Raw genomic sequence first — 27,166 nt, 5'->3', positions numbered from 1 at the left:
GGAGTTACATATGGATAATACAAGGGAAAAGTCACTTTGAAATACAGTTATTAAAGTTTGCAAATAAGACTGAGATGTCAGATTGCATTGGTGTGAAAGATTACATATTTGAAACTTACTTCCCTCTTGTTAGTGCATTGATCATATTCTTTACCACATTTCTGACTCCTGTGTATCTATCTACCTGGCAGTCCTTAATAAGCTGAACACATGTCTTACCAGATTTCTGCCCGTTGCACAATCACAAGTGGAATAAATCTTATCATCACATGAAAAGGATAGCAATAGTTGTAAAAGTTCAGCAGTACACACTGATACTGGGTAATGGTTCTATAACTTCTGATATGTAATCTGCCATTTCAGTTAAAGGTATTTCTCTTATTATTTGACTTAAAGTGGTGCAGTGCTGCAGCAGTTAGTGTTTCTGCCTCTCAATGCTGGGTTCTCCAGTTTGTTTTTCATCTGAGTTGCCTTCTGTATGGTGTCATGTGCTCCCTGTGAGTCTGTGGATTTCCTGTGAGTGCTCCAGTTTCCTCCCATGTGCCAAAAATGTAGATGAGAAAGCATTCTTCAAAATTGTCTGAAGGTGTGCATGTATGACATTGATTGCGTGTGTGTGTGTGTGTGTGTGTGTGTGTGTGTGTGTGTAATGTATGGTGGACTAGCTCTTCTATCTTGCAACGTCTAAGTATAGGGATCTGCTCCACCCCTAAACTGGATTAAACAGGTAGTTAAAAAATAAATAACTATATTTCATGTCTGTATAGTACTACTGACAGTCATCATTATGGTACCAAGTACTAGTCAATTGTATTTATTTATTTAGTTATTTTACATTTCTTTACTGGGATGGTCCAACTGGGTGCAAGCCCGTTTTCAGTGGAGGCCTGTGGAGAGAAGCTCCATTGTTTAGATACATAGATTACAATGTAATAACAAAGTTCCAAAGTTGCAAGAAGGTTCACAATCATACATTCAGGGTGGTAATGTTCATATTAATCTGGTGTAGAATTTTGTTAATTAGATAGAATAATAATAAATTTGGAGGAGTAGATATACATACATTTAGTAGAGAAACTGACTATGAATATAATGTTAGGAATTAGTCTATTAGAAATTAGGGAGATCAGTTAAGTAGAAAGATGGGTTATGTCAATGTAACATATGAAGGAAAAGTACTGATCCAAGGCACCTGCATCTTTATGGTTCCCAAGCTCATAGGTTCATAGGTGTTCACCAGGCTAAATACCACAAGGGCCTTTTTAAGCCCAGCCATGCATCCCAAATCTCTGACAAGTTCTCTTCCCCTTGATAAGTTTAAACAGGGGGTTGGAAGATGACAGATTAGCCTGTGTCTAAGGAAAGAAGATGACATAATATAAGTTCAATGTTTTCCAAGAGAGAAGCAGTCTGATTAACAGCTTAATTTTAGCTCTTCCTCTGTGACAACAGAAACTGAGAAAAAAGGACAAGTGAAATGATAAGCTTGGGTAAAATTCAATTACAGCCATGTTAGTATATTGCCTGGATGCCAACAAATAAAATGGAAAACCTGAAAGAAAATCACCCAGAAAAGATGAAGAGAAAACACTGGCTGGAAAGAATCCTGCAGATGTTTAGAGAAAAAAGCAGTTCAGTCTCCAGTATTGGTTCAAGAGATGGTCTCCAGTAATTTAATGGAAGAATAAAGCAACTGTACTCAGAAGCAATTAAAACAAATGAAACATTGAAGGGATATAGCAACTTAAATAACAAAAGGCCAGAAACAATGGAAGACATATTAGCTAGCAATTCAGAAGAAATGATAAAATGGCAGAAATCAGAAGTTAAAATGAAAAAGGCTGCATTTTCAGCAACAGATGTTTAAAAAAAATAAAGTTAGAAGACAGAGCATGCAGAGAAAATCTACAATTTTCTGCTGTACCAGAGAACCTGAAACAGACAGACTGTATTAATTTTATGAACGCATAAATATGGACTGGTGTTCCACAGCAGGAATTTTTGATTGAAAAGGCACACTGAGTGCATGCTCCAAACCTGGTCATCATGAGAAAGAAGCCAAGACCTGTGCTAGGCCTCTGCTGAAAAAGCCAGACTTTCCCAGTAAATAAATATCAATAAATAAATAGATGCAATCATGTCAGCAAAAAGAGGTAATCCTGAAAAAAAAATGTAGCAGAAGGGAAAGTATTAAAAATTGGAAACAGCAGAGTGTTTGTGGAAAATGATTATTCACTGTACACCAGGCAGTACAGAAGCAAATTTATCCCAGCAATCACAGAATGCCAAGAGGCAAGTGTGAGTTTCAAGCTGCTGTATCCAGCTGTCTTCACAGTATTTTTTCTGGAGGGTAAAAGACAATTTTTGATGTAGAATAGACTAAGAAGGAAATAAAACGTTTATCCAAGAAAGGTGAGCCAGTAAGCAAAACAGGACTATACTTCTCATTCTTCTGAAATTAAAGCTCATAGAAAGATTTTGCTGGAGAAACCATTTTCAATGTTCCAAAGGAGACAGAAAAAAGTACAGAAACTGAATAGAAAAATCAAAATTATATTGGACTTGAACCAGAGTCTGTTTTTTGGAGATGGAGATTATCAGGAGGAAGATCAGAAACACTGAAATCAGTGAATAAATGGGAGACTAAAAGGCATCAGTCACATTTGTGAAATATGGTTTTGCAAGCAAAAGTGGTTGTGAAATAATCTGAATTTGTTAACTTTGTTAAACTTCTGGGTTAACTGTGACTCGTATAACCCACATTATGCCATTACCATTTAGAAGGACATTAAAGGAAAAAAGGAGTAACTGTAAGTAAAACAATATTTTGTTCTTATTACTATTTGTATAATACGTTTCATGACATTAACCATGTTATACTGTAAAGCAGTTTTATATAGCATGTAGTGAGGGGGATTTTAAATGTGGGGGAATGTTTTCAGTGACTGTTGTGTATGTAAAAGATATTAAAGTAAACTTGAGTAGAAAAGCTTAACAAATTAGTATAATGCTGTGATCTTGTGGTGCTGGAAAGGGGGTTTGATGTAAAAGAGCACTAATTATATTATATGTAGAATTAAGATGATAATTTCCCTTGTTTTTGTAAGGATGGAAGTCTAGATTAGTGTCCCTGGCTTAAGATGTAAACTACTATTTTATAAGTAAATAAGCTTGAAAAACAAGACAAAATGGTGAAAACCATGAAAAATGTTAAGCTTCTTGTCTCTGCAAATATATTGTCTTGTTTTTTTTCCATTAGTAAATGTTCTCAGTGAGACACAAGATGCTGTAGCTGAAGGTAGTTGCAGCTTTAACCTGTGCTGCAGTAATGCTGGGTGCCTGGCATTCTTCAGATATTGAGATTGGTCCTCTAGGGGATAAGAGAGGGGTAAATTTGGCACTGAATCTGTTGGCCAGTATCTTGGCAATATCTGTTGGCTCAGTATAGGTGGTACCATTGTGCAGTAACTCAGAGCAAATCTGGGTATTGTCGTGGAGATTCTTGACATAGCTATAGAAGGCTTTGTGGTTGTTTTTATTGTCTTCCACAATTCTGCCTTCATAGCTGGCTTTGGAGATTTCAATGAGAGATCTCAACTTTTTGTTGAGGCTAGTAAGGGAATTTTTCCAGTCTTGAGACGTCACCTTTTTCTGCAACAGTTTCTTTCTTCTGTTGTAGAGTTTATTAATGGCAGGGGACCACCAGATTGCCTTCCTTTTTTTGGAGGAGAGTGCCTTGGTTCAGTTGGGTATGGCTAGTTCCATGCATTTATGTACATGTTCATACAGTGCATTGGTGTATGATTCACCAGTCATGCATCTGTTTTCTATTGGCATGGGTCCTAAAACCCTCTGTTTTTAGGAGTCCAAACCCAGCTTCAAAGAAGTTTTTCATGGTGTATACATTTGCGGGGGTGTGGGTGAAATGTGGATTTCCATGGTAATTAGTTTGTGATTCGATCTAACTAGGGAGAAATCGACTGCTGGTATAGAGCAACAGTTGCCTATGTTAGTAATAACCAGGTCAAATATGTTGCTTCTTCTAGTGGAGGTATGAATGAGGTGGTCCAGGGCATTTGAACTGATGAATTCCAGGAAGCATTGGGCCAGTGCATTGGTGCATGAGTAGTTTTCCCAGTTGATGGAGGGGTAGTTGAAGTCACCTAGTATGAGAGTGTTGGGTTGGTTCTTAATAGTTTCCAGGGTGCTTAGGAACCTATAGCAGGCTACAACCTGAATCGCCATCTTACCCAGTGTTAATTGTACCTGGAGTATCTCAGATACATTATGCTGGGCTACTAGTCTGGAGGTGTGCATATCCTTTATGAATATGGCAATACCACCACCTTTGGAGCTTCTGTCCATGTTCTGGAGCTGAAAGGTGTGGAATGAGTTATAGCCTGGTAGCCAGGAATGCTTTCTGCTGCTTTAATCCAGGTCTCCTTTACAGCACAAATGTTGATGTTCTACATTTTGAGGAGTGCTTGAGTGACTGCATCTTGAGATTTAGACTTTTAGCATTGAGCAGCATGACCCTCTGAGAGCATTTATTTATAGCTGTTATGATGGTAATTTGGTCTTTGGAACACCACCTAAAAAAAGGCACTATAGGGGTGGCAAAAGCCTTAGCCAGTACCCAGAAACCCAGGGCTGACAGATGTATGCCATCTATGGCAAAGGATCGAGGTCTGTCAATCATGCCATCCCAACCAGACAGATACTGGATCCGCTTAGAATGACAGCAAAAACTTTGCCAATTGTTGAAGTCAATCATTTTTTGTTTGTATTGCAGTATCATTCTGGGTGATGGTAGGATACTGCTCAGGGCTAGGGTCATAACTGCCTGGGCCACATAATCCAAGAGCTCCACAATGTCTCTTTTCATATAGTCCAGGGAGGTGTCTCTAAGGTCATTCACACCCACATGGACAATAACAGAGTCATACAGTACTTGTTGTGGAGTGACCTGTGTGCATGGTTTATGTGTCCTATTCTGGCACCTAATAGACAGCTGACTGTTACCTTCTCCTTATTCAACCTAGTGAGTGGGACATCAGTGTGCCTCACTATTGAGTCAACTGCGATTATTGTATTGGGCAAGCTGTTTTGCCTTAGGGGCTTAGGGTGAGGGGTACACTGTGTAGGTGAGCTATGTGTCTTGTGATTTGTGCTGTGTTGTGGTGGTTGAGTCCATTTCTGCCTTGGAGGTCTCTGCTGTTTGGGTAGATTTCTATTGAGAGCCTCCATGACGGTGGGTGTGTCGTTTGTGTTTTTATGTGAGGGCTGTGATGGTGGGTGTTCTGGAGGGCTATGTATTGCATGTGGTGTAGTACAGGTGTTGACCTTCTCCTCTTGACCAGCTATTCTGGTCTTGGCTAGAGAGTGCATGGCTTCCAATTTGGAGATATAAGCATATCTCTCACAAGTCTGGGTGTTGGGAGGTAAGAGGAGAGAGATGTCTGTGTACATAAGACAGTTGCTACCCTGCCTCAGAATGCCCAAGTTCACCAGGTTAATAGGAGAATGCATAGAAAACTGACCTTTAGACATGCCAGTAGGAATGGTCATCATTACTAAGTACTGGAGCTGTTTCCTTATAAGGAGTGAGAGATTTAAGGGAAGACAGGAATGGAGTGATTTATGTAATGTTGGACTGAAAGTTGTCAAAAAAGGAAGAAAACATGAAATATATAATGCGTGTAAGTGGAAAAAATGTTAATATGGTTTGTTTTCTTATCTATCAATGTATTTGTGCCTGTGTTTTACATGGTAATTTAACAAAAATGTTTAAGAAAATGAATATAAGTTCAACAGCACAATCTGTACTGTACTAGATTTTCTACTATTACTTTCTCAAAAACTGCAAGTTTCCTAAGCATTTAGGCTTAGCGGCCGGTGTACTTAATTCTTTGAATTCAAGGATCTTGTGCATTCCAAGAAAAAGCAGTGGGTTATTCCATATAAAACTTGTCTCAAAGTGACAGGTAAAATACTTGAAATAAATAATGCTGGAGTAAGTGAATTCTTTCCATAAGTTTTGAGAAATTGTGTGCCCTTTTTGGAAATGTACTTTTTCCCCTAATTTTTTTCTGTACTTAGAGAACAGCTTATCTATTCAATTCAAAGACCTGGAAACACTGTTCAATGCCTGTGATTCATGCCCATGAGAGTGAGAAAGTACAAAACAGAAAGTTTTAATAAATTGAAAAACAGTCTTCTTATCCTATCTTAGTCTTCTTTTGTTACTTTTCACCAGTTAGGTGAGCATCACATTTGTTTTGTAAGAATTTACAGAGTTTTAACCAATGTGAAGTCATTGAATCTGTGTTGATTTATTGCAGCTGTACATATTATTTAATACTATTAAGCACAAAATGAAATGTCTAAACCTACCTGAGATATATTCCTGTCTTCATTTGAACTGTAAACTGTTAGTTGCCCCTTTTATAGTTCACCTTTATATTCTTTTTTGTGGTTTGCTGTTTTTCCTGTTTTGGAAAAATTTTCTAAAACTTTACCTCTACTAGTATTCTTTGCTTTTGTCTGTTAAAGAAAGAGAAAGTTTATTAAATTCAGTTTTGCAAACAAATCCAGAAATCCAGACAGTGAATACAAACCTATACATATTGAACTTATCACTGTTCTTGATAAGGCATATGTAAAAATCAATTAATTAATTAATTAGACACACAGTCCAGAACAGATTCAGAAGAACACAGCCCACTTAAATGGGTGAACAATATTTCAGTACTTACTAACACTTTTGTTTAAAAAGTAAAACACTGGGATGCATGGACAAAGCAATAATCCAGCATTTACAAACACTTGTAGTTAAAAAATAAAAAAAAAGTCGGGTTGCTTGCAAAGTAGTCAGTAAATATGGTCACTGCCTTTGACTGCATCATCTGTTGAAAATGTAAAACCCCTCACTTGTTAAAGTCATTTGTTGGTACAGTTTTAAACAACTGAATGAGTAAGGGTGTTATCCCTTAGTGGTGAGTGAAACTAATTATATGGTAGAATCAGGCTGTCATGAACACGGAGTGGGTCATGAATGAGAACAGAATTGCAGGTATGTATTGCAAACCACTAATAAACAGACAAAAAAGTTCTGTAACTGATTGTTGTTGAAGTAGGCCATACAAATTGAGCAAGTAGACCTGACTGGATTGTTCCATATACATAAGAAAAAAGTAAAGCTAAAAAAAATGCTGAAGTTCCCTGTAAGGGCTGCGGGAGCCAGCTACATCCTGGATTAGCAGTATCACTGAGGAAGCCTTTTCTTTGTGCAGTTCTAGTTACCGGTGCTATGTTAGCTTCCTTGTTGAATCAAATATATTCTTGTTCAGCCAGTAGGGAGCAAAGTTACTTGCTAGAGAATTTTTCAGCAGGTTAGGTTTGGTCAAAGAAAGAAAGAAGGTTGGAGACAATTAATTCCAGATCAGTTTTTAATCAGTGCAGTTAGGCAGATGAGCACTTTCTGAGACAATGTTCAACTGAGCTGTAATTTATCATGAGCAATGTAAGGCAGACAGTAATCTTAACTATGCCCCCCTGGGTATACCTCAGTTATGGGAGGAGCCGAGGGGTGTATCCTGATGGAATTTACGACTACTCTTTATCCTTAACCCTTAAGGTGCTACTAAAATGCCCAAAATACTAAAATAACATAAAGAAACTGGAATTAATTTTCTCCAGACTTTTTTTCTTGAAGAAGAATACTTTTGCTTCACCATGGAAGCTAACGAGGCCCTGTTAACTAGAAATGCACAAAATTAAAGGGTTCTGCAGTAATACTTTTAATCTGAGATGTGACTGGCTTCCATGGCCCTTACAGGTAACTGTAGGATTTTTTAGCTTTACTTTTTGATTGCTACCTCCTCTTCCCACAAGCAAGGAGGTGTCAGCATGTTAGTTATTAACATCCTTGCATGTTATTTTGGCTTATATACATAAGAAAGCATATGGATTACCACATCTTATGATGTGGAACTGTGGAGTGTTTGCTTGAGTAGCTGGAAGCCATTAAATCAGCCAAATAGCAAATGCTTGGAACATGTAAAATCAGCATTAACATTGAATAATATATATATATATATATATATATATATATATATATATATATATATATATGTAAAATATATATATATATAAATATAATATAATATATAATATAATATAATAGTAATATAACCTTTAGGGGAAACAAGTAAGGATCTGGCAAGAAGGAGCAGTCTCAGGACTGCAAGACTGCTTCAAATGCACTGACTGGAATCTATTTAAAGAGGCTGCCACCACAGAGCATCGTGCAAACCTGGATGAGTATACTGAAACAGTAATGAGATATATCACAAAATCTCTTGAGGATGGGACCACCTTAAAAGGCATAACTATAAGGGCGAATGAAAAACCATGGCTCACAAGTGAAGTCTATGAGGTACTTAGAGCATGTAATGCTGCATTCAAGTATGGAGATAAAGATGTCTTGAAAGTTGCCAGGGCCAACCTAAATAAGGGAGTAAGAGTAGCAAAACATGCTTATGGGTTAAAAATATGAAAACACTTTTCAGATTAAGGAGACCCTAGGCAGCTGTAGAAAGGCATCCAGTGCATTACTGATTACAAACCTAGAAACAGACTTTCTAAACAAACTTAACTGCTTCTTCAGTAGATTTGAGGAGACAAATAACATCACACCAAAGAAACTACCCATGGATGGGAGATGCCACACTGCTATCTCTCAGCCTGGAGGCAGTCTGAAAGAACCTACGAAAAGTCCACCCACGTAAGGCAGCAGATCCTGTCATGATTCTGGGTCATCTACTCAAGGACCACGCAGATCAACTGGTGCCTGTCTTCACTGACACCTTCAACACATCTCTCAGCAGGCTAGTGTGCCAAGATGCTTCAAGTCTGCCATCATCATTCTTCTGCCAAAAAAGTCATCCCCAGTCACATTAAATGACTACCAACCCATCAAACTCACAATGGTGGTGATGAAATGATTTTAAAGGATGGTCAAAGAACATATATCATCTTGTCTGCCTGCATCTTTTGATCCTTAAAATTTGCTTACAGACCAAATCACAACACTATACGCTATATCCCTGGCACTACATCACACCTTGAACCATCTTGAAGACAAAAATTGCTACTTATGTATGTTTTTCAAAGTCATCAGCTCAGCTTTCAACACTGTAATACCACACCAGCTGTTGTCTACACTAAGTCAACTAGGCATAGAAAATATACTCTGCAACTGGATCCTGGACTTTTTGACTGACAGGCCCCAAACCATTCGAGTTGGCAAGAACCACTCATGATGCATCAACTTGAATACAGGGGTCCCACAAGGTTGCGTACCAAGTTCACATCTCTTCACAATACTGAACCATGACTGCTCTGCAATACATCAGACCGATCACATCATCAAGTCTGCAGACGATACCACTGTGATCAGCCTCATCAAGAATGATGACAAAGGGGCATACAGAGAGGAAGTGAACCAACTCAACAGATGGTGCACCAACATGAACCTAGCACTAAATGTTGACAAAACAAAAGAAATCATTGTTGACTTCAGGAGGAAGTAAGGGTCCCACACAACCATTTCCATTAGTGGTATGGCAGTGGAATGAGTAAAAAGCACCAACGTCCTAGGGGTGCATATCTCAGATGACCTAAGCTTGGCAACAAATACCTCCACTTGTAAAGACAGCCCAACAACGTCTCCACTTCTTCCAGACACTACGCAGAGCAAACCTCTCCTCCCATATCCTTATGACCTTCTACAGGGCCACAGTGAATAGCATACTGACTAACAACATCACAGTCTGTTATAGAAACTGCTCATACACAGATCGCAAGGCATTAGAGAAGGTTGTAAAGCAGGCCAGGAAAGTCACAGGATCAAACCCCCAGTCCCTACAGGACCTTTACTCTTGCAGATGTTATGGCAGGGTCGTGAAACTGATAAGGGACAAGTATCATCTGCACATGCACTGTTCCACCTCCTGTTTTCAGGAAAATAAGGCATCAAGTGTAGAACATCAAGGTTCAAGAATATTTTTTTTCCACATGTGATCAGACTGTTGAATAATTAACCTTAACAACGTCAACACTCCCCCAGTTTGTGAGAACATCATAAGTGCAATATGACTGTCTTTACTGTCATAGAATTATTCTATTTATCTATCTAAGTTATGCAATCTGAATTAAATTATTACTTGCATAAGTATGGGAACTGTGAATTATGCTATGCGGCTATCCTATCTTAAAATGGTGGTGGGTAAGCTATCTGTGAATATTTATAGCTGTACTGTCTAAAATGTTTTCTGTTATATGTTTCCTTCACCTTCTTGTAAAAACTATTTTCAATGCACCCGAGGCTGAAGCAATGAAATTTCATCCAGCGATATATTGCATTTGCTGATCTGAATGACAATAACGTTTACTTTGACTTTGACTTTAACTAATGCTTTAAATGAAAATTACCCATTATGAAAAATCAGCTGGAATTCTATTTCCTGTATTCAGAAACATCTCAGGCAGTATTTTTAACCCAATCCTTTTACATTCACCTTCAATAATCAATTGGTTGGTGTCCCTGTTCTTGGCTTTTTAACTCTAAAAAATCAAGCAAGTCTTTATTGATCATGCAATTATGCAGTAAATTAAGAAACATTATATCAATGTGGTGTTAATTCTGAAAATGTTCTTTTTAACAAATTTCTTGATAGTTGGTATCAGTCAAAATGTTGAAATACTTTTGATATACTTTAGTTAATATTAGCTTCACCTTTCTTCCCTATACTCTATTCTTCTCTATTCTAGAGGCAGCAACTTGGTTCTCTGACCATACCTTTATGAAGTACTAGGAGCTGGATGTCTTTTTTAAATTCAGAGCAGACTTCTCTAGGGCTATTCTCTAAGGACACCTAGACCCTTATCCTTCCTCCTCTCAGGGTAGGTAAGCTTTGGGAAGGTACACATACACCATTAAGGCAGTGTGTTTGTTGAACATAGTACAGTTGAATAATTTCAACTTATCTATAACATTATATGTTTATAGAACACACTGCCTTACTCTTCCAACATGGCTGTACATTGAGGAACAGCTTAATTTCAGCTCTTCCAGTGTAAAGAGAGAAAACCAGAAGAGAGAGACAGTAAACTCATATTTTGGGGTTAAATTTTAGTAATTGGCTAGTAAGTGCACTGCCTGGATGCCAGGAAAAAAGATATTCAGAGAACCTGAAACAAAATCAGTCACAAAAGGTTAGGAAAAAAACACTGAATGGGAAGAATTCTGCAACTGTTCAGCAAAAAGTAGTGCAAGCAAGTAACCTAGAGGAAAAAATAAGTCAAATGTATTCAGAGCTGAGTGAAATAAATGAAACGCTAAAGGAGTATATCAACTCAAATAAAAGTCTGGAAAAATTGAGGTAGATTCAAAAATATATTCAGATGAGGTGATAAATTTGCAAAAATCAGAGGTCAAAATAAAGAAAAGGCTGACTGAATATGAAACTGCTCAGGAAGAGCTGTTTCAAAAAATAATGGAATTAGAGGACAGAACATGTAGGAAAAAAATAGATTTTATGCTGTACCAGAGAAGCTGGAAGAAACAGACCGTATTAATTTTATGAAAGCATAAATAAGCAATTGGACTGGTACTCCGCAGCAGGAGTTGTTAATTCAAAGGGCACATCATGTCTATGGTCCAAATCTGTAGATGAGAAAGCAACCTGAACCTTTAATAGTAAAGATGAAATCCTACCAGCAGAAGGAGTTGATTCTGAAAAAAATAGTTGCAGAAGGGCAAAGTACTAAAAGCAGGAGACAGTAGAGTGTTTGTGGAAAATGATTATTCACTGTACACAAGGCAGAAGAGGAATAATTTATTCTACTAGTCAGGGAATTTCGAGAAGCAGGCAATTTTCAGAATATTCTTTCCTGGATGGACAAAATCATGTGTATGTGGAGCATGCCAAGGAGGAAATACAAACGTTTGTCTAGAAAAGTGAATTATGAAACAGAAGGATAGTCTGCTTTTTGTTTTTCTGGTAATAAAGATCACAGAGTGACTATGCCACTGAAACATTTTCCAATGTTTCAATGAAAAATGCTTAAGAGACAAAAAAGCACAAGAGTTGACTAGAAGAATTAGGAGTGCTTTAGAAATGAAGCAGAGACTGGATTTGGAAAATGAAGATCAACAGGAATAAAATTAGCAACTCAGAAATTGACAATTAAATGTGGGATTATAAAAGCATTAATTATGTTTGTGAAACATGACAGAACAAGAAAACCTGGAAATATTGGACTTTTTGATGTTGTTAAACCACTATGGGAGTTTAAAGCATATGCCTTACTTTATGCCATTAATGTCTGGAAGAACATTTAAGAGGGGGGAAAAGAAAGGAAAGAGTTAACTATAAATAAAACAAATTTTTGTTCTTAATAGTAGTGTTTTTGTAATGCATAATATAATCTGCATAGTATAGTTTTCCTCAGTTATTTTCAAGTGTAATAGGGATACTATCGTAAACAGGTGCCCCTGTTTTTTTTTCCTTCTTCTTTCTTTCTAATTGTTCAGTTCAGTAGTAAGATACAAGAAAATTGATGTGTAAGCCCTTGGCTTAATCTAGTAACAAGTTGTAAGAGAAAGCAAATAAATAAAAAGAACATTGTCTAGCAAATAAATGAGTGCTTGTAGAAGCAACTCTGTATCAGGCTCTCATGTCTTCATGGAGCAATAAAAACAGAATGCTTATTTCTTTCATGGCTAGGAGATAATGTTTTCTGAAACAAGTGTTTTCCCACTCTGTGAATGTAATAAAGATAAGACAAAACCAAGCAGCACTTAGCAGAAGCACAGGTTATACCATGGATCTTAGCATGTATAACCTTCCTTTTAGGTTAACCCAAGTCTATGAGTGTGGCTGTCAGTCTGGGACAATTTTTCCTATTAGAATGGTAAATCTTCAGTATTAGAAGATGTACATAGTTTTGTGTGTTAATATTAAGGTTTTAGAGGTGTATTGGGGTGTACTTTTTATTTTATTTCCTAAATATTTTTTTTGTTTGTAAACAAATTATGATACAGTAAATTTAAATTACAATTCAAAATAAAAGAAAATAGTTAATAACTATAACAATATGTACAATATTTACAAGTGGTCCAATGAAAAGAATTAACCAACAAAGTTATAAAAATGAATAATCCCATAGAACAAATATAACCTTTACTGGCATATATTCACATAAGTCCATCTTAGTTTATGACATTTCAATTTCATGTAGAAGAAATTCTATCCTTTTGTAATGTGTCTATAAGTATTAAGATTTTATTCCAAGGATTGTCTGTCCAACGTCTGGGAAAAATTCTTTCTTCTTTGACTTTTATTTCTTTTTGTGCAGATTCCTTTAATAGAGATATGAAGTCTTCATAACTTGGAGGGACTGTGGATTTCCATTTTCTTGTTATACATTTTCTGGCTACAGCCAGAATAGACCATAGAAGATATTGATCACTTTTACTCATAGTTACTGAGTCATCTACATTCAGAAAAAATAAAGATTTTGTTAGAACAAATTTATCATTATAAATGGCTTGAAGAAATCTATTAATATCTTCCCAGAATTTTTTAATGCAATCATAAAATATATGTATCCAATCTGCCTCGCAGTTTAAAGTACATCTCCAGCATATGGGCTTTTGGATAGGGTCAAATTTGGCTATTTTATATGGTGTATAAAAGGCTCTATGTAAAAATTTCCATGTGAAGATTCTCCATATCTGAAAGTTTGAGGTTAGCTTAACTGACAACAAAAGGTCATTCATACCTTCAGGTGATAGATTTACTGTCAAGCCTTTTGTTAAAGTGTTCACAACATTTTGACCTATTTTGGTTTTATACACTATTAAAATTTTGTATAATTTAGATATAGAAATTAGCTTATTATGATTTCCATAAATCAATTCTTGCATATATTTTATGAACTTAGGTATAGTATTAAAGTTTGAATCATTAATAATTCTACATAAATCTCTTGCATATTGTAATATTTTTTTGGAGTTCTGTTCTGTCTATTTCAAATATACTAAACTCATTTATTACTTGCTGGGTGGTTAAAGTACTGAGCTTATTTAAACATTGAAACCAGTAAATAAAGTTATTGGATTCCCAATTAATGAATATTTTTTCTTGAATTTTTTCTTTAAAATTCTTTGTTGTTTTAAATGGTATTAAGAGTTCGAACCATAATTTTATGTCTGGATTTGTAATTATAAATTTTCTAAATAGATTATAAATATTATTCAAATATGGTAAATTAGTAGGCTTTGTTGTTTTCTTTTGTAAGCTATTACATAGTACATGCCAAAATATGTTATTATAATTCTCCAAATCCATATTTTTTAATATTTTGTTTTCATTTAAGAAAAAAGTTATATGTAAAATTCTCCATGCAGATGAATAATTTGAATTTACCCAATTTAGTATAATTTTAATGATGGAAGCTTTAATATATGTCTGGAAATTTAATTCCTCCCAAGTCCCAGGGTCTAATATGATGTGAGAAAGCAATTCTATTCTTTTTTGGATACCAAAGAAAATCCATTAAAAGTTTCTGTATTGTTTTTATAACTTTTTTATCTGGTAAAATAGGGATTACTAATGCTATATAGTTTATTTGTGGTAGTAATATCATTTTTATTAACTGTAACCTATCTTCCAAATTTAACATTAATTTATTCCAGCTATTAACTTGTTTTTGAATTAAATTTTGGATTTTATTATAATTTAAAGTCATGGTAGCATCTATGTTCTCAGATATAAGAATTCCTAGATATTCTAGTGAAGAAACCTTTTCTCCAATTATTTGATATTTATTCAGATGTAAGTCATCTATTTTATTTAGAAGTATATGTTTTGATTTGGATTTATTGAAACAAAGACCTGAAATGGAAAAAAAATCTTCTACTTGTTTCTCTAATTCTTGTATGGACTCTTCGTTTGGTTTTAAAGTCAGCAATATATCGTCAGCAAATAACATGATTTTAGAATTAAATTTATTGTAAAAATTAATTCCTTCTATTTTTAGATCACTTCGTATTGCAGACACAAATAATTCTATCGCCAGGGCAAACAGTATGGGAGACATAGGGCAACCTTGCTTAGAGCCTTTAGTTATTTTAAAAGCTTCCGAGGTAAATGGGCCTAATTTTACATAAGCCAGGTTATCTTTATATATATTCTTTATTAAATTTATAAAGTTTAATGGGAATTCAAAAAGTTCCAAGATTTTAAATAGATATTTCCAGTTTACCGAATCAAATGCTTTCTATATCTAATGTGATTATAAGAGCTTCTGAATTGTCTCTGTTCAAAGCTTCTATAATGGTTAAAATTCTCTGAATATTGTCATATGTGTGTCTTCCAAATATAAAGCCTGTTTGGTCTTCATTTATGACTTGAGTCAGGGATTTATTAATTCTATTTACTAAGATAGACATAAAGATTTTATAATCAGAAAGATAGGTCTATATGAGCTACATTGGGATGGATCTTTTATCTTTTTATAGGGTAACTAGTGAATATTTCCAAGATGGTGGAGTAATAATTTGAGTTTGAATATCATTTAGCATGTTATGAAGTAGAGAAATTGCTGAATTTGGAAGAATTTTATATAATTCCATTATTATTCCATCCATTCCTGGTGATTTGTTGTTTTTATTTACTTTAATTATATCTTTTATTTCTTTTATGGAGATATGCTTGTCCATTTCTACTTTTAATTGGTCAGGTAGTTTTTTTATTAAGGAACTATTAAATTTCAGATCTGAAAATGAAATATTATTATCATTATTTCCATAATGCTTAGCATAATAGCACTTAAAAGCTTGAAGAATATCATTCACATCAGAAACATTTTTTCCCTTTTCCTTCATGTATTATATTTATGATGTTATTTTCTAAGTTCTGCTTTTTAATTCTCATTGATAGATTATGTAAGTGTTTTGGAGAAGTTGAAATTGAGGCAAATTTTAGTTTTTCCAAAGCTAGATTTGTTTTATGAGTGAGGAATTCATTGTATTTTTTATTTAATTCTATAATTTCTTTTTTTTTTTTCTGAGAATCTACTACATCATAAGAACTTGTATTTATTTCTGTTATTCATTTTTGTATGTTGTGTAATTCAGATTCCCATTCCTTTGTTTTATTTTTAAACCATCCTATAATCTTGCCACACAAAAGTGTATCCCAAGTTATTATATTATTTGTATCTTTTTGTTTCCAAGAAATATTTGATTTCTGAATCTAGCCAAGGTTTAAACTCTTTTAATTTAAGGATGTAGGCTGGTATTCTAGTTACAATGTTTGGTCTTTTGAAATCAATTTGTACTTTAAGAATTAAGGCATTATGGTCTGAGAGGGGACATGGAATAATAGAAAATGTTGTTATCCTACTGTTTAGATCAGAGGAGACAAATATTTTATCTATTCTTGTTTTAGTATTAAAGTTTATAATGTATAACTTAATGAGTTAGAATCTTTAAAATTAAATGTATCTATCAGATTTAAGCTTTCTAACCATCTCTTGAAGCATTTACTATTAGTTGTTTCAAAGTTATCTAGAATACAATTGAAATCTCCCCATTATTATCATACCTTTGTTTACTTTGTTAATTAATTCTATGTGTTTTAACCGTAGACAATCCTATCCCAGGAATCCAGTAAATATTTATTAAAGTCCAAATTCTATTTTGATATTTTATTATTACAATTGATATTAACCCTTCTTTATCTTCGTGTTTGTAAATGATCTGAGGAATAACTACACTTCTTTTCCATAAAATTATAACCCTCTTGTTTTTTTTGTATAGGAGAAAGAATTAAATAGTCACTAGGTTTCCATGTGAAATTATCATCTATTTTAAAATGAGATTCTTTTATAAATATGATTTGTAATTTCAAATATCTTAGAAAATACCTTTTATAGGATTATTTAGACCATTAATATTTATATATAATAAAGTTGTGTCAGTCATTTTTATAAGTATTTATTTGTACTTTTGGATTGTTTGTTCTTGAAATTTTGTTTTACCTTGGAAATTAATGTGTTTTGAGTTTTAGATTTATCCTTTCTTTTGGAAGTTATTTTGAAATGAATATATTTATTTCTATTTATGCTTAAAAAAAATTTCAAATTGGACCACTGGAAAAAAGTTGAAAAAGTTGAAAACATTATGTTAACATATTTTGAATAAACAATTAATGATTTTGCCTTCTAAATCCCAAACATGAAGTGTTCAAATCTGTTTGGACTTAAAAGTTCAAACAGATTTACCCTCAATAATAATAGTTGCATTAATGAGGAAATGTTGCTTTAAATTGAGCTCCTCATTAAGAAAAAAAAGAAAACTAAAACCAGAGAACATGATGCACTTATTATGTAAATAACATATATGTCTAGTCTGTAAAGTTTTGTTCATTACAAATTAGATTCTAAATGAGATATTATTTCCAATTGCAAACAATTTTAAATAAGACATTTGTTAATTACTTTAACAATATATTAGATGTTCATTTTTCATTAATATTATGAAATTTTTGCAAATTACCAATTGTAGATAATATATTTAGCGAATGTCAGGTCATTAATGTTCATTAGTGACATTTAACATTGTTATTAATAATAAAAAGAAGTAGAGTGAGTATGATAGATAGATACTGTTTAAAATAAAAAGGATTTTTTTTACATATTTTTAGATCTATATAAGGTATTACATCAACATAGTAAAGTTAATTGATATATAGCTAACCACTTATCAAAACCAATTAAAATACTTACAGATAATAATATTCATTTATAAGATTTAATATAATAACAGTTAGAATTAAAGCAACATTTATAATGCTTTACATAAAAGCATTTTCTCATTCTTCAGTTAATGTCAGTTTTATAACTCTGATAATTCCACAATCTAGAATTAATAATATGTGTAAGAGGTTTCACTCTTAAATTACTTATATGTGACCCTTTTGTAGTTCTGTTATTAGTAAGTTATTATTCATAAACCTTTCTCTATTAAGTTCAAGTTAAAGATCACACATATCAGAAATTGTCTTCTGCTTATCACAAATGTAGTGAGCGTCTGGTAACTAGTAAAAGGTCTCAACTTATATGTTAAACTATAAGACAAAAAAGAAAGAGGTCAAAATTAGAATTATACTTGCAAGAGAAATCTACCTTAATAATGGTGCAATAGCACTTTTGTCCCATAACTAATCATTTATAATAATCATTTTACATATAGTACTTCTTTTATACAATAACAAGCATGATAAAACAATCTTTAGATAAATGAATGTATAATTCCCAGTAAGCTGACACTCAGGATCCTTTTCTTTTTTTTTTCTTCCCCTTCTTCACCTTCCCTTTTCCTTCCCTCTTCTTCCATTTCTATATAACTAATAACTATAAGTAACTTATCTAACACAGTGTCAGATTAGATGTGTTCACAGAGCACATGTATTATACTTTTACCAGACACTCACCACTAAGACACAACAGTATTTAAATGATTCACTATCTTTCTTGTTATAATAGTGCTTTTTTCAAAGCAGATCTAGCACTATACTTGCATGAGATATTAGCTGAGTTTGATAGTAAACCATAACATTTTTAATAAAATACGAAAGAATATTTATGAAACGTGAAAATAATTACTTTACTGTAATCAAAATCTTGTGGCCAGTAACTTAAATTACATCTAAACACGCTAGGATGTATAACAACTTTTCAGACAAAAAACTGAAAAGCCGAGCAGAAGGCTCATGGATACTGTTCACCCTCAGATAATACAATAATGTTCTGGATACATCTCAAAATGTTCACGAGTGGTTCCATTTTATAATATTTTCATTAATATACTTTACATTAATTCAAATTAACAAATTCTAAATGTGTACCTCTAAGCAACATAAATGCATTCACCAAGAACAATAATATTTATTCAGGCAATGATAGCACACTAGTCTAGTAACCAAATACTTCTATAGAGAAGAAACAGCAGTGTTAAAGAGGAAAACTCTGCAATAGTGTGTATTTACACGCCATCTTCTGGCCAGTAACTTAAATTACATCTATGTACGGTTAAATATATCGCGTGCTATGTATGAAGTGGTGAACAACTTTTCAGATGAGAAAACTAAAAATAACTGAGCAGAAGACTCGTGGATGCTTATTTACTTTCAAATAATACAGTAATATACTGAATACATCTAAAATGTTCATGAGTGATTCTATTGTATAACATTTTTATCACAATACTCTACATCAAATTAAATCAATGCATTTTAAATGTGCACTTTTAAATAACATAAATGTAATTACTAAAAATGATAATATTTATTCAGGCATTGAGAGCACCTTAATTTATCAACTATGTAGTTGTATAGAGAAAACCATTTAAAAGGGCAGTTTATATTAAAAGCTTAGTGACAAAAAGAAGAGAAAAAAAATGTCTAGTAAACTTCGTTGGATATTGTTTTCAAGTATTCAAAAATAAATATATACTTCAGGGCTTTAGTAAGTTATTAATTAGTACTAAAATTTAAGTATTAAATTAAACTAAACAACTAAGAAAGAAAAGAAAAAAACTGCTTTATACTTATGTAATAAAGAGTTTAGTTTTGATATATTATAATCATACCTTAGTTGACACTTTGAGAGAAATAGTATCATCAGTGTTCTTTTTGTCAGTCTTTTGTTTCTTTTTTTCTTGCCTCCGACCAGATATTTTTTCCTGGAGCCCTTTTTAAAGAAGATGAATTTAACCAGTCCATTTCTTCAGGTAGTGGAATTATGTTATTATTCTTTATGAAAGATGTGGCTTCCTCTATGCTGTTGAATGTTCTCATGTCATTGTTATATTGGATTCTTATTTTGGCTGGATAAGAGAGCTGCACTTTGATTTTATGTTGTTTTAAAAGTTTTACTAATGGCCATGTTTTCTTCCTTATATTCAGAACTCTAGTTGAATAATCATTATCAAATCTTAATAATGACTGTTTATACATAACAGGACTTTTCCTCCATGCAGATCTCAGTATAAGCTCTTTGTCCATGAAAGAAAGAAATTTAACTACTATGGATCTTGGAGCTGATTTAGAAGAAATAGAAAGTGTCTTACCAATAGCTCTGTGTGCCCTTTCTATCCCATAAGATAAGCCTTCTTTTAGTCCAAGAACTTCAGGAAACCAAGAGTTCAAGAATGAGATAATGTCGGATTTCTCTGGAAGACCAAAAATCCTTAAGTTTGTTCTTCTTTCTCTATTCTCAATATCATCTACTTTGTTTATTAACCAAGTGTTCTGTTGTAGCAGAAATTGAGTATGTAGTTCACTTTCTTTTAACCTCCCATCAACATCACTTAAGGAAGTCTCAATGTCCGATATTTTTATTTGTTGCTGTTGTAGGATTTCTTTAAAAACTTTTGTTTGTTTTTGGCAGTTATCCTTAAGACTTTCTAGATTTTCAGTAAATCTGTCCATTTTTAGTGATAAGTCCAGCAAAGTAGCAGATATCTGTTGCATCTCTTTTTTTATAATAGAGTCTGAGTGTGAATTCTTGGAGTTACTCATCTTCAAACAGTTTGGAATGTCCTCTGTAGTATTTGACAGGAAAATTTCAGAATTTTTTCTTCAAAATTGATAGCTTTGTTATAAATTACTTCATCTTCAATATTTACCAAAATTTTTTTAAATATATTTAGTTTTTCATGTATTTTCTAGTATGAGTATGAAGAGCTCAAAATCAAGCTGCTTTCGGTTAGCCATTAGGCTCCGCCCCTACTTTTTAGGCTCAAATTGATGTGACAAGAAACAACCGTATAAAAGATCAGCCTGTAAAACATTAGTGTGTGCATGGAACAAAAAAGCTGGAACTAGACACTTAACAAAAAAGCTGTTACACATAAAACGTGGTAATAATAACCTTTTAACATAATGATGCTTTCTATATTACCTTTAAATACAACAAAGAAAGAGCAGTGATCTATATTAAAAATATGGAGTGCAAATAGGTATGCTACAGGAGACACATTTGGAAAGAACTGAATGTGTGAATTTGATAAAGAAAGGTTTTCAGGATGGTTATTCAGTGGAATACCTGGGAAAAAGGATGAGAGGACTGCTTATATTAATTGCAAGATGAACTCCAGTAGTGATAGAAGAGAATAAAAAAGATAATAATAGTAGATTTGTAGTACTAATGGGCTACTGGCAAGGGAAGAGGATTACACTGGCATGTATTTATATTCCACCTAAAACTGTTATAATGGACCTTAATGGACCTTAAGACATTTCTGGGAGAAATAATCAGCTTTCAGCAGGGAATAGTACTTCTAGGTAGGGAATGGAATTTGATTTGCAGTAGTGAAGATGTATTGGGGGCCCAGAAGAGAAAATATAACACAGAGGGTACATTTTTGAAGACATGTATGAAAATATTTGGCATGGAAGATGTGAATTTGCCTATTATTCCCCAAGATACAAAAACGGGTCTAGACTAGACAGAGCATACATTTCACAGTAACATGTGTGTGCAAATGAAAGTTCTGATATGCATATTTCAGATCATGTGCCAATATCAACTAAAATAAAACTGCAGGGTAATATAATAAAAATGAGACAATTGCGCTTTCATACTTATCTGTTGAAAAGAGTGGAATTTAAGGAATGGGTAGTGGAAATTATTCAGGAGTTATTACAGAAGATAGAAATTTCTTCTGAAACTATAGTTAGGGAGTCAGATAACGTTAAAGTGGAGTTTAAAAATACCATGAAAATAAAAGAGAGATATGGTTATGAAGTAACAACTTATTTAATGGGATTGACAAACGTTAAAGTATTGCATAATAGGGGGAATCTCATAGAACTATAAGAGGAGCAACTTTTGAATGCTAAACAGAAAATAAGGGGATACATCAATAATGGGCATGAGTTTAGAAAGAGTACTGTTTTGCAACTAGTTTTTGATAATAACTCCAGAGCACAAAAAACTTTTAGTACAATGACTTGGGCAGCAAAAAGTAGAAAGGGTTGTCGCCAAGCTTAGGATGCCTATAACAAGGAAGATAGTAAGACATCCTGTAGAGGTACTAGACATATTTCAAAATTTTTATGAAAGTCTGTATAAAGCAGAGAAATATGGAAATAAAGAAAATGCACACATGGAAATGTTTATGGAAGAATAAATGTGCCAAGGTTAGAGACAGATGAGGCTCAATTACTAACAATTAGGACAGGAGGAGATCAGACAAAAATGGTGATGTATAACCAATCCACAGGAAAGTCCCTAGGAATAGATGATATTCCTGTGGAGGTTTGGAAGCCAGGAGGAAACAACCTAATAAAGATCTGAACGGTTTTGTTTAACAGTATTTTAAGAGGAGGACAAGCACCAACATCTTGGTAGAAAGTGGTGGTGGTTGTAATACCTAAAGAGGGTAAAAACCCATCAGATCCAGCTTTATGCAGGCCCATTTCAATCCTAAACCATGATTATAAAATGTTGATGTCTATAATGGCTAAAATGCCAAAGGTGATGCCAAAATTGATAGATATGGATCAATGTAGTTTTGTGTAGGCAAACATGTGACAACTTTAACAGAACCAGTGACTATTCATAGGGAAGCAGAATGAAAGAAAATACCACAATTGTTGACAGAGTAAGCTGGGAGTTTACGAGCAGAGCAATGGAAGCATTTGCATTCCCTGAAAAAATTATAAGGTTGATTAAGAGAATATATGAGAGATCAGAGGAGAAAATTAAAGTGGCTGCCCTCCTCTCACATTTCTGTTTGAGCAGATGAACCAGGCAGGGGTGTTCTCCTTTCCCTTTGTTATTTGTGTTATTTTTAGAACTGTTGGCAAACAAAATAAGGGACACAGAAGTTCAAGGATATAATTGTTATGGCAGTCAAGAAATGTTGGCTGTATTTGCAGATGATATTATTTTATACCTGATAAAACCAGACAAGTACATTTCAGTGTTGTCAAACATTTTGAGACAGTTTCATATCTTCTGTGGATACAAAATTAATGAAGCTAAAACAAAGGCAATAGCTGTAAAGTATGTACCCACACATGAATTGGTTCAGCAATATCCATATCTATGGAGACATCATAAAATGAAATATTTAGGAGTATGGATTAAAAAGGATTATGTTGTAGCAACTATGGATCTGTAGGAAGAGACTAAACAAAAGATAATACAAAAACTGAGAAATGTGAAGCTCTGTTTAATGGATATGGATAGCAAGATATAAGCAATTAAAATGTTTTATTCCCTTTAGTTTTAAACACAGTTCATGCATATTTTTATCAACCTGAGGAGAAGTTGTGGATAGAAATCAATAAAGAGTTGAAGGATTTCATCTGGGAGGAGAAGACAGCAAGAGTGAAGTGGGATAAGTTGATTCTTCCAATAGGACAAGGAGGTCTGGGATTACCCAATTTGAAGGGGTATTTCAGAGCTAAACAGTGAAGGCTAATATACATAGCACAAGCAGAAACCTATAATTCAAAGTGAAAAGGGATGATGACGAAACAGGGAAGAAGCACAGAAAACAAGGAGAAACTGGGATTGTAGATGCAGATCCTTAGCGGGAATAACAATAACCATACAGAATGTTATATTCATAAAGTTTCAGATAGTATTCTAAGAATTAATCCAAAAAAGGAATGGAGAAATGAAAGTCTGCCAATAGGGATGACTGCAATTAGGGATACAGACAATAGGCAAAAAAGGGGCTGGAATTTATTGGAGAAAACTGGTAAAACTAAAGACAGTCTTATCAAGAATTCAAAATTCTTGCCAAAAGTTCAACATTGTACTTACATGTCTTTTCTCCTGTCTCTCATATGTCTGCTATGCTGCCAACAACTCTGTCTTCAGAGTTCCCTCGTGAGTCCCATCAGCCTAGCACAGGACCAACTGTGGCACTGTGTTCAGAAAAAGGGAATTGCACTGCACCTAAAGTAACTGATTTCTCAGGTCTCACTTCTGCATTTCCTGAACAGAAACAACTTTTCTTATAATGCCTGTTAATCCATTTGAGAAAATGGTACTAATGCTAGTAAGAATCATCCCGATGTTTTCAGACAGTCCTGTGAATTCATTAAAGGGCCTAAGCCTTCCTCCCACGATGTACCTATTTGTGATTCAGAGACATGCTAGCTCCTACAGGGTAAGACCTCATTATCAGCTAACTTGTATGTCTCTGAATTGCATTTACTATCTTTATCTGCAGATCATTGCTGATATGGACATTGTGGTAGCAACCTGCTGCTTATGTAGGTGGTGGCATTTTCCCATCACGCTACTGCACATACAAGTACATGAAACATGAACACACACACACACACACACACACACACACACACACACACACACACACACACACACACACACAAACACACACACACACACCATAGTTCTTGTACTTGTCCCTAACTTATCTGCCCTCTGGTGGTTCCTCCCACCCCCACAATTGTGAAGTGCTATTACAGCATGCTTCTACTATATACTCCCACCCTACAATTCTCATACTGCTGTTTGTGTTGGTCCAGCACTTTACTTCTTGATTTATTACTGGTGAAAAGTGGTTTGCCCCACCCCGTGATCCCTGTTGTGATGTCAGTGCCATTATAGCACTTCAGTATATGTTATCCCTGGTGTCTAGTGGTTCCCCTGATCCCTGTTATGATGTCAGTGCCATTACAGCACTTTAAGAGTAATCCCCGTTACTCTAGTGTATCTTCCCACCCCCAATACTCATACTGCTGTTGGTCCTTGTACAGCATGCTAATAGTAACCCCTAATGGTCTACTGTACCTCCAACCCCAATCTCTGTACTGCCATTGATGCCAGAGTGGCACTGCCATGTAGAGTAATCCCTTGTGGTCTACTGCATTCCCCCATCCCCAATTCTCATACCATGGTCATGGTCTGTAGTTGAACATGGCCTTTCCACCATATTCATTATCACAACATGGAGTTGATCTAAATGGTCAAGCAATTTCTTATATTGCTCAGTTGCACATATGCCTTCCTGGAGGCAGTTCTGTGGAGAGAGCACATGCACCCCCCCCCCCCCGGAATGCCTCTATAGCATTCAGCATGGCTGTGGGCCAGCTCTTCATGGTGCTGCACATCTTTGTGGTAGAGGACCATGCAGCACCATGTTAGGGCACTTGCTGAATCAAGAAAAGATACTGCGACATGCGCACAGAGGTGTGCACATCATGGTACCTTCATGAATCCCATTCAGTGTTCCTGGATTATCCAATTAAATAAAATTCCTTGAGAAGAAACGGTTTAAGTTTAAATATTTGATGTGGAGCAATGTATTTTTTTGAAGAATGTTTCAAATTTGGGAGAGTACCATGAGTTACTCATCTATTTATTTATTTGCACTTTATTGATTGGGTTAGTCACACTAGATCAGTGGCCTCTTTTCAGGGAAGACCTGGGGTGGTATTCATACTAACTAGGGAACATTTTACCAGGGTACCAGTGATCCTGAGTGAGGAAGTGAAGCACTCTCTGGAGCTTCTAGGTTGAACTGGAGAGCTACTAATGCAGTTCTGGAAATTCCAAGTTGGGGGAGAGTGCAGCAGAGCTGAGCAGGAGACCTAACCAAGAGTTTATGCCCAAAAAAGAAACCTCAATCAGCACCTGTTGGCCCTGTCACTGAGGGATGGAACAACTGGTACAGATTTGTACTTTCCCATCCACTGATAGAGGTTGCTCTTGAAGAAGGTCAGAGGCATACTTTGTTTGACATGTATGGGGAGTCTACGCTAGACATGGGGCAGCCTCTGGGAGACAAACCTGTCTCTCCAGCAGGTTTTGTTAAAGTCACATATTAGATTTAGGCCTTTCAATTGGGTAATGCATTAGGAGTTAGACTTACAGACATGGAGCATCAATAGTAGAGCAGGGCCTGTGATTGCCTTGTAGGCGAGACACAGATCACCTCTGAGCAATCTGTAAGATGCCAAGTAGAGTGATAGCGATTTGAGCCTGTCCACACAGGACGGGTGTTGGAGGCCATGGAATCTCTTTGTGAGGTATTTCTGTGGCTTTTCCATTTGGTGCAGGTGTTTGGAGAGGTACATACATAAATGGGGCATTGTACTCAATTATTGGCCTAATTAGGGAGGAGTATAGAGAGGTAATAACCTCCTTTTTCTGGAGACAATCTCTTTACTTATGAATAAGTTACATAGGTTCATAGGTTCATAGGTAGGTACTAGGCTATTGGCCCTAGGGCCTATATAAGCCTAGCCAAAAGGTACCCTGACTTTTGCCACCCAAGAAAATTATTTTCCTGTGCCCCTGTCGAGCAGAGCCACAGAAGTGATCCCTGGGGTGAATTTCCTATCTCCCATCCAATCATCAAGATTTTTCTTGAAGAGTGCTAATGAGGAGCTTTGTTTGATATAGATAGGTAGTTTGTTCCAGAGTATGGGAAGTCTCTGGGACAGGAATCTATCCCTCCAGCATGTTCTGTTTATTGTGGTGACAAGGTTTAGGTCCCGTTTAGCCCATAGGGATTGGGATTTCTTTAAGTGGAGCATGTCCAAAAGCTCTGGGTTTGACATAGCTTTGTGTGTTAGGTGGAGATCACCTCTGAGTAGGCAATATGCGACGGGGTAAAGCTGCAGTTTTTTGAGACGGTCTGCGTATGGCATCTGTTTGAGGCTGGTAATCCTCTTTGTGAGGTATTTCTGCAGCCTTTCCAGTTGTTATAGATGTCTTGTGAGGTACATATCAAAAGGGGCGTTGTACTCTATAAAGGGTCTAATGAGTGATGACTAGAGGGGAACAATGACCTCTTTTTTCCTGGATGAGAAACCTTTTGTGATGAGGTGTGCCACATAGATGGATTTCCTGACTACTATGGCAATCTGATTATCAAAGGAGAGACTACTGTCCACCTGTGTCCCAAGTTCTCTTATCACACTTTCGGTGTTAAGTAGACTACTGCCCATGTGGTAGTTCATGTGTACAGAGTTTTTACCAAAAGGGATGACAATGCACGTTTTGGCATTGAGCTTGAGGCCATGGCTTTGACACCAGGCATCTG

The 27,166-nt window shown here is 35.0% G+C and overlaps 1 protein-coding gene across 1 annotated transcript in view; it reads right to left on the bottom strand.

The window, feature by feature from the left end:
• LOC122801189 (collagen alpha-4(IV) chain-like) overlaps positions 1–27,166 on the bottom strand; it is a 1,621,248-nt gene that overhangs the window by 1,566,044 nt on the left and 28,038 nt on the right. Inside the window, exon 2 of the mRNA XM_044070748.1 lies at positions 6,394–6,543. Coding sequence (XP_043926683.1) covers positions 6,394–6,416 — 23 coding nt within the window. The 5' untranslated portion in view covers positions 6,417–6,543. The remainder of the gene's footprint in view (positions 1–6,393; positions 6,544–27,166) is intronic.

This window comes from Protopterus annectens, chromosome 4.part1, assembly GCF_019279795.1.
Source record: "Protopterus annectens isolate FY-2018-M chromosome 4.part1, PAN1.0, whole genome shotgun sequence".
NCBI lineage: Eukaryota > Metazoa > Chordata > Ceratodontiformes > Protopteridae > Protopterus > Protopterus annectens.
The sequence above is the reverse complement of the archived record's forward strand: the minus strand, read 5'-3'. Positions and strand labels throughout refer to the sequence as shown.